General features: G+C 46.7%; 1 protein-coding gene across 1 annotated transcript in view; it reads left to right on the forward strand.

The window, feature by feature from the left end:
- The window catches only part of LOC136573423 (vomeronasal type-2 receptor 26-like), a 128,676-nt gene extending 116,620 nt beyond the window's left edge, over positions 1-12,056 (forward strand). Inside the window, exon 7 of the mRNA XM_066574715.1 lies at positions 11,887-12,056. Coding sequence (XP_066430812.1) covers positions 11,887-12,056 — 170 coding nt within the window. The remainder of the gene's footprint in view (positions 1-11,886) is intronic.
- Positions 12,057-12,850: the final 794 nt, after the last annotated feature.

A 12,850-nucleotide genomic window follows, 5' to 3' on the forward strand; every position in this document is an offset into this window, starting at 1 on the left:
CTGCCTGGATTACACTCCGCTGCCACTTCTCCTGGGTTACATGCTGACCAACCGCCCCCCTCCCCCCCACAGCGCACACCAAAGTGTCCCTGCGCAGCCTTCAGCTGCCCTCATGCCACGCCACACTCATGTCTATTTAGAAGTGTGTCTGCCATGAGGAGGAACCGCAGGCACACACTGCAGAGGGTTGGCATGGCTAGGCAGCGGCCATCTTTAAAAGGGGCGGGGCGATAGCCCACAATGCTGTACAGAAGCAATGAGAAATAGAATCCTGTGCCACCGCCATCAGGAGCTGCACACGTGGGCATAGCAATGGGGAACCTATGTGCCACACACTATTCATTCTGTCAAGGTGTCTGCATGCCCCAGTCAGACTGGTAATATGTACCTTAACAGTAACCGCGTTGGTGGTAATGTGGTGGTGACTGCGGACCTAGTAGCACGGTTGTATTTTGTTGGTTTTCGGAATGCGGCCAGGATTAAGTGGGCCGTGGCGGGGGGATGGTGTGGGGGCTCTCTTGTTGTGTCGGTAAAGGTGAAATTCTTGGACTGCCACCAGACGAACCAATGCAAAGACATTTGCCAAGAATGTTTTCCCTGTTGGAGGAGGAGGGGGATGTTTTTGAGGCACTACGTGTCCTCTCCACGTGTCCGTGGTTATATGCACCTTAACAGTAACCGCGTTGGTGGGAAATGGCCTCGCCGCCATCATGTCTTTGGGAAGCCTCTGTTTCCACACCCTAGAGACATACCATTAGCAGCGGTATAGGCAGAGCCCAGAATTCGTAACATTTCAGCCGTAGCATTAGGACAGGCCCCACTAACATATCACTAGCAGCATTATAGGAGGAGCGCAGTCTTCGTTCCATGTCAGCAATAGTAGCACTCAAGACAGGCCCCAGTAACAATTCCGAAGCAGCAGTATAGCGGGAGCGCAGTCTTCGTTCCATGTCAGCAATAGTAGCACTCAAGACAGGCCCCAGTAACAATTCCGAAGCAGCAGTATAGCGGGAGCGCAGTCCTAGTTCCATTTCAGTAGCCTTATTATAGCCAAGGCCCAAGTTACATTTATGTAGCTAAAGTGTAGGCCAACCCCACACACCTTTCTGTACCATGAGTGCAGGCGAAGAACATACAAATTGCTATGATTACACTGTAGGTGAGGGCCCCAAAAATTTGGTGTACCAACAGTACTAATGTACCTCAGTAAAAATTGGCCATGCCCAACCAAGATGGCAGGTGAATCGCTTTGGTTAATGTGGCTTAAGTGGTAACTAGGCCTGGAGGCAGCCCAGTGTAACGAAAAATTGGTTCAAGTTAAAGTTCCAACACTTTTAAGCGCATTGAAACTTATAAAAATTGTCCAGAAAAATTATTTGAGTGAGCCTTGTGGCCCTAAGAAAAATTGCCCGTTCAGCGTGATTACGTGAGGTTTCAGGAGGAGGAGCAGGAGGAGGAGGAGGAATATTAGACACAGATTGATGAAGCAGAAATGTCCCCGTTTTGGATGGTGAGAGAGAACGTAGCTTCCATCCGCGGGTGCAGCCTACGTATTGCTTACGTATCGCTGCTGTCCGCTGGTGGAGAACAGAAGTCTGGGGAAATCCAGCCTTTGTTCATCTTGATGAGTGTTAGCCTGTCGGCACTGTCGGTTGACAAGCGGCTACGCTTATCTGTGATGATTCCCCCAGCCGCACTAAACATCCTCTCCGACAAGACGCTAGCCGCAGGACAAGCAAGCACCTCCAGGGCATACAGCGCTAGTTCAGGCCACGTGTCCAGCTTCGACACCCAGTAGTTGTAGAGGCGTCACCGAGGATGGTCGTGCGATCCGCTACGTACTCCCTCACCATCCTTATACAGTGCTCCCGCCGACTCAGCCGTGACTGGGGAGCGGTGACACAGTCTTGGTGGGGAGCCATAAAGCTGGCCAGGCCCTTAAAGACTGTTGCACTGCCTGGGATGTACATGCTGCTCGATCTACGCACATCCCCTGCTACCTTGCCCTCGGTACTGCGCCTTCTGCCACTAGCGCTGTCGGCTGGGAATTTTACCATCAGCTTGTCTGCAAGGGTCCTGTGGTATAGCAACACTCTCGAACCCCTTTCCTCTTCGGGAATGAGACTGGGAAGGTTCTCCTTATACCGTGGATCGAGCAGTGTGTACACCCAGTAATCCGTCGTGGCCAGAATGCGTGCAACGCGAGGGTCACGAGAAAGGCATCCTAACATGAAGTCAGCCATGTGCCAGGGTACCTGTACGCAACACATGGCTGTCTTCACTAGGAAGATCACTTTCAGGATCCTCCTCCTCCTCCTCAGGCCATACACGCTGAAAGGATGACAGGCAATCAGCCGGTGTACCGTCAGCAGCGGGCCAAGCTGTCTCTTCCCCCTCATCCTCCTCATGCTCCTCCTCCTCCTGTACGCGCTGAGAAATAGACAGGAGGGTGCCCTGACTATCCAGCGGCATACTGTCTTCCCCCGCCCCCGTTTCCGAGCGCAAAGCAGCTGCCTTTATGGTTTGCAGGGAATTTCTCAAGATGCATAGCAGAGGAATGGTGACGCTAATGATTGTAGCATCGCCGCTCACCACCTGGGTAGACTCCTCAAAATTACCAAGGACATGGCAGATGTCTGCCAACCAGGCCCACTCTTCTGAAAGGAATTGAGGAGGCTGACTCCCACTGCGCCGCCCATGTTGGAGTTGGTATTCGACTATAGCTCTACGCTGTTCATAGAGCCTGGCCAACATGTGGAGCGTAGAGTTCCACCGTGTGGGCACGTCGCACAGCAGTCGGTGCACTGGCAGCTTAAAGTGATGTTGCAGGGTGCACAGGGTGGCAGCGTCCGTGTGGGACTTGCGGAAATGTGCGCAGAGCCGGCGCGCCTTTACGAGCAGGTCTGACAAGCGTGGGTAGCTTTTCAGAAAGCGCTGAACCACCAAATTAAAGACGTGGGCCAGGCATGGCACGTGCGTGAGGCTGCCGAGCTGCAGAGCCGCCACCAGGTTACGGCCGTTGTCACACACGACCATGCCCGGTTGAAGGCTCAGCGGCGCAAGCCAGCGGTCGGTCTGCTGTGTCAGACCCTGCAGCAGTTCGTGGGCCGTGTGCCTCTTATCGCCTAAGCTGAGTAGTTTCAGCACGGCCTGCTGACGCTTGCCCACCGCTGTGCTGCCACACCGCGCGACACCGACTGCTGGCGACATGCTGCTGCTAACACATCTTGATTGCGAGACAGAGGAGGAGGAGGAGGGTGCTTTAGTGGAGAAAGCATACACCTCCGCAGATACCACCACCGAGCTGGGGCCCGCAATTCTGGGGGTGGGTAGGACGTGAGCGGTCCCAGGCTCTGACTCTGTCCCAGCCTCCACTAAATTCACCCAATGTGCCGTCAGGGAGATGTAGTGGCCCTGCCCGCCTGTGCTTGTCCACGTGTCCGTAGTTAAGTGGACCGTGGCAGTAACCGCGTTGGTGAGGGCGCGTACAATGTTGCGGGAGACGTGGTCGTGCAGGGCTGGGACGGCACATCGGGAAAAGTAGTGGCGACTGGGAACTGAGTAGCGCGGGGCCGCCGCCTCCATGATACTTTTGAAGGACTCCGTTTCCACAACCCTATACGGCAGCATCTCAAGGCTGATGAATTTTGCTATGCGGACGGTTAACGTTTGAGCGTGCGGGTGCGTGGTGGCGTACTTGCGCTTGCGCTCCAACATTTGCGCAAGCGACGGCTGGACGGTGCGCTGAACTACACTGCTGGATGGGGCCGAGGACAGCGGAGGTGAGGGTGTGGGTGCAGGCCATGAGACGGTAGTGCCTGTGTCCTGAGAGGGGGGTTGCATCTCAGTGGCAGGTTGGGGCACAGGGGGAGAGGCAGGGGTGCAAACCGGAGGCGCTGAACGGCCTTCGTCCCACCTTGTGGGGTGCTTGGCCATCATATGTCTGCGCATGGTGGTGGTGGTGAGGCTGTTGGTGTTGGCTCCCCGGCTGAGCTTTGCGCGACAAAGGTTGCACACCACTGTTCGTCGGTCGTCAGGCGTCTCTGTGAAAAACTGCCAGACCTTAGAGCACCTCGGCCTCTGCAGGGTGGCATGGCGCGAGGGGGCGCTTTGGGAAACAGTTGGTGGATTATTCGGTCTGGCCCTGCCTCTACCCCTGGCCACCTGCCCTGCTGATGCCCTTGACTCCCCCTCTGAAGACCTGTCCTCCTGAGTAAGCGTTGCACACCAGGTGGGGTCAGTCACCTCATCGTCCTGCTGCTCTTCCTCCGAATCCTCTGTGCGCTGCTCCCTCGGACTTACTGCCCTTACTACTACCTCACTGCAAGACAACTGTGTCTGATCGTCATCGTCCTCCTCACCCACAGAAAGTTGTTGAGACAGTTGGCGGAAGTCCCCAGCCTCTTCCCCCGGACCCCGGGAACTTTCGAATGGTTGGGCATCAGTGACGATAAACTCCTCTGGTGGGAGAGGAACCGCTGCTGCCCAATCTAAGCAGGGGCCCGAGAACAGTTCCTGGGAGTGTTCCCGCTCCTGAGCAGGTGTCATTGTAGTGGAGTGAGGAGGCTGGGAGGAAGGAGGAGCAGCAGACAGAGGATTCGGATTTGCAGCAGTGGACGGCGCAGAACTGCGGGTTGACGATAGGTTGCTCGAAGCACTTTCTGCCATCCAGGACAGGACCTGCTCACACTGCTCATTTTCTAATAACCGTCTCCCGCGTGGACCCATTAATTGGGCGATGAATGTGGGGACGCCAGAAACGTGCCTCTCTCCTAATCGCGCAGCAGTCGGCTGCGACACACCTGGATCAGGAGCTCGGCCTGTGCCCACACCCTGACTTGGCCCTCCGCGTCCTCGGCCGCGTCCACGTCCTCTAGGCCTACCCCTACCCCTCAGCATGCTGTATTACCAGTGATTTGATTTCACAGGCAGCTAATAAATTGGCGCAAGACTGCAGGCCAAATATAATTTTTTCCCTTTTTTGAAAACGAAAGGCCCCACTGCCTCTAGTGAATGTATAATCTAAGTTTAATAACTGTGCTGTTTTCCTGCTAATGTGTCACAGAACGTGAGGGTAGCAGAGTTATTAACTGTGGCAGAGCAGGTATTTTTTTTCCCAATTAAGGAAAGCAAATGGCGAAGCCAGCAGTAAACCGTAGCTGGATGCGTCTGATTTTTAAAGGTTGCACACGCAGCCGACACGTGTCCACCGACCTTAGGACGGACAGAGGCAGGACAAATAGAATTATTTTCCGTTTTTTTGCACCAAAAGGCAGCACTGCGTATATTCAATGAACATGAGAAGTTTAATAACTGTGCTGTTTTCCTGCTAATGTGTCACAGAACGTGAGGGTAGCAGAGTTATTAACTGTGGCAGAGCAGGTATTTTTTTTCCCAATTAAGGAAAGCAAAGGGCGAAGCCAGCAGTAAACCGTAGCTGGGTGCGTCTGATTTTTAAAGGTTGCAGACGCAGCCGACACGTGTCCACCGCCCTTAGGACGGACAGAGGCTGGACAAATAGAATTATTTTCCGTTTTTTTTGCACAAAAAGGCAGCACTGCGTATATTCAATGAATAATAACTGTGTTGTGGCCCTGCCTACACAATTCTTTCCCTGCAGTATCAATGGAGGGTGCAATGCTCTGCAGAGGCGATTTTGAGAAGTAAAAAAAAATGCAGCACAGCTAACAGCAGCCAGCACAGTACTGCACACGGTTAAATATGGCCCTAGAAAGGACCGTTGAGGTTCTTGAAGGCTACACTCACTCCTAACACTCTCCCTGCCTATGCAGCACTTCTGTCCCTAATGCCGGGTGCAACGCTCTGCAGAGGCGATTTTGAGAGAAAAAAAAATTGCCACTGCTAACAGCAGCCAACACACAGCTATCAGTGGCCCTAATAAGGACCTTTGGGGGGTCTTGAAGCCTACACTAACTACCAATTCTTTCCCTACAGCAGCTCCGGTACAAACAGCACTGTCCCTCATCTAACTCACACGGCATCTGAGGCGAGCCGCGGGAGGGGCCGACTTTTATATTCGGCGGACACCTGATCTTCCCAGCCACTCACTGCAGGGGGGTGGTATAGGGCTTGAACGTCACAGGGGGAAGTTGTAATGCCTTCCCTGTCTTTCAATTGGCCAGAAAAGCGCGCTAACGTCTCAGGGAAGGAAGTGAAAGTAACCAGAACACCGCATGGTGTTCGTTACGAATAACGAACATCCCGAACACCCTAATATTCGCACGAATATCAAGCTCGGACGAACACGTTCGCTCATCTCTAGTTATTATTGCACAATCGCACTCATAGGCGTAATAGATTCCGTTAAGGATAACGGGCATCATCCAGTTAACCTTATCAGCTCCTGATGAACTGCTCATAACTAAGCAGGGAAAAGCGTTGAGCTTTTGTCTTGTTTATTGTTTCTTTGAAAACTGGTTGATTAATTCTATATCTACTAACATCATTTATTGATTCATCATGAGCAATGTCTCACAAGATATACTAACTGTCAGAATCCTTGCACGAGGTATCTGACATCCACAGTCTCTTTATCCCGGCGTCCCAGTTTTCCATTATACTTGGATAGTCAGAGAGATTAGTTGACTTTTGTTCTGTACCTTTAGATGAATCACGAATGATTACTCATCTGTCTAACCCCTGTCGTTAGTGTCTTTTTTGTTTGTTGGCCCATATGTGTCGTTTTAAAGGAATATAATAAAGTTATTAATTTTAGTCTATACCTGTGAAGGGCTATTTTACACTATATATAGACTTTTCTGCCCCCGTGATTCGTTTCTTCCAAGCAGGATATAGTTGGGTGAGGCAACATGGCCTATGTTTCTGTTTTAAGAGTCACATGGTGTAATAATATAGGATTATTGCCAATAGCATTAGGATGCTATGTTCCCCTGTTTTCTGGGGCCACGCCTTTGGCCAATAGTTTGTTCCCAGAAGCCTCTAATTCCCCCCACAGAAACATGTGCCGACCTACGCGGAGCACCACATACACAGCAGACCCTTATATTAGTTCACGGTTTCTCGGAATAGCTGAATTGAGACGTGTGCCTTGATTGGTCACCCAGGTGCAGTCATGTTGTTTTTGTAGCTGCGAGCATTTAAGTGGTTCATTTAAAAGGACTCACCCCAAACTTCGTTACAGTGAGCATGTTGGGCTACAAATCTTTTTATGCAAAGAAACTTTTCAACATGGCAAAAAAGAGTTTGAGAACAAATTTTAATGCATTTTAAATTGTTTACAAATTGCAAAAACAACACTTAGATTGGCTGCAATAGCGTGTTTACATGTTTGAAGGCCCACTACTGCGTGTATTGACCAACCTGTATACACTTCTCTGCCCCTGATCGCCAGAATTGGGTGCTTTTTGTGGTACCTGGTTAAGAATGGCTGGCACTATTTCCAAACAGGAAAGTTTTTTCATTCTATTTACGGTGGGGTCAAAAATGAGCACTTAGCCATGCAAAAATGCGCTGCCAGCAGTCTTCTGGTTTTAGACGAAAATGGAAATTTGAGTGGGGAACAACTGCAAAAGGAGCAAGAGTCTACAGTTTGTCTGACGTCATATCTGGATACCCAACCCCACGTAATTACGTGAGTCCTCTGCTTTCAAGCTTATGGTTGAAAGTGAAAGTACTCCTCCATTTTGGTTTTAAAAGCCACACAACCAAGATGTATGGGCACACATCTCCACTTGGATGGTGGGAAACATGGCTGCTGCTCCAGATGATGGACCAGCTGGACTACAATGGCAATCATGGCCCCTACTTGCACCCAAACACCCTAAAAAAAAAGATCTTGCAAAAGATCACACGGGCGATGGCACAGAAGTACAGGACTGCGCAGAGCCGAGAACAACTATAGAAGAGGTGGAGCGACCTCAAGCTCAAGGACCTTCCCCATTTGAGGAAGATCTGCCAGGGCATCTGTGATGCGAGAAGAGGTAGAACGATTGTGTGCTTGGTGAAGTTGCAAGTAGTGGCACATGTGGATGTTGGGTGGTTCTTTCAGCGGGCATTTTAAGCGTCTGATCATGCAAATGTTTTGCATGTGTTTTTGTCATGTGTGTGATTTTTTTTTAACACCTAAAGCACTAGCTTTGCTCATGGATAATCATCGCTCGCAGCCTTTGGAGATGTCAGAACACCCAGGGAGTGTAAAGGAACTGGGCACATACAGTGGGTTAGTAATGATGTTCTTTAGGTGTTTGTCTAAAGACAGAGAGACACATGTATGCCACCAAGTCCACCACGCAGATGTATAAATATATATACATATATATTTATATATTCATTGTCGAAAGGGTCCAATAGAAACATTAGCTTGGATAATTTTTATACTACATTGCCAGGCGCTAAGCACTTGTTCTTGTGGAATTTAACTATTGTTGGAACATTGAAGAAGAATAAACCATATATTCCCAAAGAGATGGCACCCTCAAAAACAAGAGCAGAATTCTGAACATTGTTTGGATTCCATGAGAAAGCAGCTTTGTGTTCTTATGTGCCAAAAAAGAATAAGGCTATAATTTTACTTTCTACTGTGCACTCTGATGTGGTAGTTTCCGATTATGCAAAGAAAAAAAGCGGAGATCATTTTATATTATAATAAATACAAAGCTGATGTCAACACTATGGACTAACTGTTAGGCAGATATACCACGCATCGGCTGTATAGATAGTTGTATAAAGTGATTTCTTACATCCTTAATTTGGTCAGGATAAAACTAATGTGAACTGTAACTGACCTAAGCCTGTAAATTTATTTAGGTATGCCTATTGTGCAGATCCTATGTCCAAATGTAGCAAATATAGATCCTGTAAACCAATGGAGCTTTGTAATTAACTGACAATGAGCCATTAATTACTGAATGGTCTTGTGACCTTTGCTATTGTAATTATCTGGCACTGAGCCATCAATTATAGAATGGTCTTGGGATCTTTGACTCATATGCCTGAGGTATTGGCCACCCTGGATGTGTGGGATTCAAAGTTAGCAACACCTGTGCAAACACATTTTTTCTGTGTATATAAGCTGGGGTAGAACCAAGATGGTCAGAGCAAATTGGACCTGCACTACATGGACGTCAACATGCAGTGTGGTATTTCCCCAGGAGAAACTCTGATCCATTTCGCTGGTGCTCTCCCAGCTGATGGTAAATTGGACAGATGATGGAAAAAGACTCCTAGATGTTGGACTCTGTCCAGTGATGGGTATTTATCCAGCTGAGCAGATGTCGTTTATGTGTTGTATGTATATTCATGTCTTATATTAATGTGTTCATGTATTTTCCTTGGTGATATCAGTATTTAACCTTTGCCTAAGAAAATAGTGTAAAAGTATGCAATATCACTTATTTTATGTAAATTAGTTTAACTATCATTCATTTAATAGAATTTTGTTCATTTATCTTATTAAATAAATTGTGCTGTATCAATGCACTTGTCCTTCTTTAAAGCTGCATCCGAACTTGTTGCCTTTCAAGTTGGCAATACATCGCCGTACAAGTAGATGGCCATTAACTTTTCTTTTTACATTGTCGACATTGCGAGTTTAGCCGCATACATTATTTACTAAGAAAACAATAAAATGTTTCCAAAGAAATCTAACCAAAGATGGCTTTTCTTGAGACAGTTAAGTGAAGAGCTTGCAATACCAATAATTGAAGATAGTTCTGAAAATCAGCAAATTATCAGAAATTATGAAACCATACTGGCAGTTGAGAGCATTCTTGGTTGATTGATTTCCACCGTTTCACTACCTTCGACATCTCAGTCACAGTTAGATCGAACTGGTCAAAATGTTGTGGTTGGTTCTTGCCATGTTTGCTATCAACAAACTATCAGAAAACACAGAGAAACAAGAAAATCTTGTGTAAATTGTAGTAAACTCGTGTGCGATGAACATGCCGTAATTACGACAAAATGTATCCTCTGCGAAAATATTGTTACTCAATAAGCATGTAATTAGTAATTCTAACTTAATAATTGAAATAAAAGTTATATAATATCATTCCGAAATGTTTATAAATGTTTATTTTAATATTCTTACCATTTTAGAAAGCGAAAAATTAATTCATACTATAAAAATATGCATGAGTATCTGGGTTAAAATAATTACATGCTTTAAAAATTCTGGTAAAACAAAATTTCCATCAAAAAAAGTTCAAATTGTTAGGATCTAATGCTGCTTGGAGAAATCTTTGCACAAACAAAAGAAAAATCCTGAATAAGCGGCTAGTGGGTACCCGAGTGCAAAAATAAGGGTTAATTGCCTATTGTTTAAACTAGACTGCTGTTTTTTATAATGTCTCAACAGACAAATCATGCCATCACAGGACAGAACATGGCCAGGCCAGCCCATCTGTTCCCATTTAGGAACGGCAACCAATACCTTCACCAGAAGTTTCTATGGAAGAGCACGCTGATAGACTTTTGTCAAATCAAAAAAATGTTGGCTCTTCTGGACTGATGGTTTGGAAACTGTTTCATCAACTCTGTATTTGTCTCCTTGCAGCAGGAGAGCCCCCGACCCAGTTTTCCCCGCAGCTGTAGGGTTCGCCCCAAGGGGTTGCCTCCTATAAACTCACCACAACCTCTGGTGGAGGTAGATACACAGCATCCTGCAGTCCCGCCCTGTGACAGGTAAGTGCCAAGCACATGTAGGACACTTTGGACTTCAAGATGGCCCAGGTTGTAAGAGTATTATAAGATTGCCTCACTACTGTAATCTGGCCAAATGAGAATGAACAGCTGACATTAGGGTGATTTAGACACAATGATTTTTGCTCAAAAATTGCTCTTTTGAGCGATAATCATTGTGTCTAACTGCATTGACATCGTACAGTTTTCGTTAAGGAATCACTGATCGTTCTCTTTCAGCATGCTAAAAGAGAACAATCAGCCTTATCAGGAATTCACAGCAGTATATAGCTGATACTATTGTTTAAGCTGTATTCCAGTCAATGAAGACAGGCGGGGTATGAGGAATACAGCTGTCCAGCTGTATTCTGCATCCCTCGCTCAGGGCGTAAAGCTGTATACCAGCTGGGTGCTCTGAGCAGAGAACAGCTGGATGCAGAGGACAAGTGGCCCCACTTGTCTTCTGCATCCTCTGCTCGGAGCGCTCAGCTGTATACCAGCTGGGTGCTCCGAGCAGAGAACAGTTGGATACAGCAGACAAACGGTCCTGCTTGTCTTCTGCATTCTAAGCTCAGAGCGCAAAGTGATCGCTCAACATAATCAAGTAACCACCTTGCGCTGTAAAGGCACACAACGATTAGCACTCAAAAGTCGCTCAAAAGACATTTTTTGAGCGATAATCTTGTATCTAAACCAGCCTCTAGTCACCAATTAATTTGCAGTCTGTGTGACCCTTTAAGATTTCCCAAGTGTTCTAGAGAGAAATTACAAATAATCAGAAACTCAATCACCTTGCAGAGCTCGAGCTAAGGGCCACCACATTTTATTAGTTGCGGATAGTGCATAGAAATTGTTTTTTGGAAAAAACGGCTGTTTCATTACGCCAGTCTCTTTGTCTATGTAATGTAAATGTTAGGGGAGTGTTTACGATTCTTGCAGTGTTATTTTTGCTGTTCTAAAAAAAGATACCTTAGCCTCAATAGCCAAACCAAAATTCAAAAGCCACTCCTTATCCCTGGCCAGTGGCAAATGCAAAGCAACTTATGTGTCCTTACAGCACCAAGCTGGGTAAGATTGCAAAAGTACATTAAGTTGGCTGAATTGGGAATTGTGTGTGCTAGTAAAATACTAGCAGAGGCCTATTGATTATTTACCTCAACTTTTCGTGTGTATTTTGTTGGTGAACATTCAAATTGGTCTTATCACTCTCTATTTTTTCCCCAACAGCATGTCGAGACATTCTACCTGATAAGACGATGGCCTGGTACTACCAGGAGATGCGTCTGCGCACACTGCTGGTGACTGCCGTGCAGAGTGTGCTGAACCTCTCACTCCACCAATCCCACAGTCTCTCACAGACTGTTCCAACACCTGTGAATCTTTCCAAAAACCCTTGATTTGTAGGAGTTGGGGTGCAGATGAAGCCCTGCCTTGCATTGTCTTAGGCTGTTCCATTATCCACACTCAGCAGCTGTATTTCCTGCCATTTCAGGAGTTTCCCTTTTATTTATGTTGTGCACATTGGCCATATTAGCCTTTTTTTAACCTATTTTAAATATTTCCAAAAATTATGATACATACAAATATAAAACAAACTACAATGTTGCTTCCCATTTTTTTTATTCTAAAATTTTGTACATTACACATGGCATATCTTTCAGCAAAGGAAGGCAGTTTGCTGTAGGCAAATCTTTATGTCAATACAGACAGGTTACAATCAAGATGTGGGAGGGGAGTAGATTAACACAAGAGTACAACTATTTAAAGACAAACATTTTTTGGCCCCAACATTCGTGGACAGTTGCCTTTGAGTAGTATGTCCAAGAATGGAGATCAAGACTAGCTAAGTCAACAGAAATTCAGCCATCTTGGACTTATAGACAAATTTAACATCAGCGCCTCGAGTGACAGGACCAGAGGTGAAAGACCGTTAGGGTAGACATGTTGGGTCCTGGGATTTTAGCAGAAGCAGGTAATGGGTTCCTTTTCATACAATTTTGTCATTATTTTGAGGTCACAATTTGTCCACATTGTATGATGTTGGCAAACTAGGATTTGACCATATCAAATTTAAGCAAGATATATTGTGAGTGAACCCATAGAGCAGCACTCCTAGTTTTTACCTGGCCAATGATGCAAGCACAGTGTCTTGCAAATAGGCCCTACAAACCTGCAATGATGGGATGATAAC

Source organism: Eleutherodactylus coqui, chromosome 7 (assembly GCF_035609145.1).
Source record: "Eleutherodactylus coqui strain aEleCoq1 chromosome 7, aEleCoq1.hap1, whole genome shotgun sequence".
Lineage (NCBI taxonomy): Eukaryota > Metazoa > Chordata > Amphibia > Anura > Eleutherodactylidae > Eleutherodactylus > Eleutherodactylus coqui.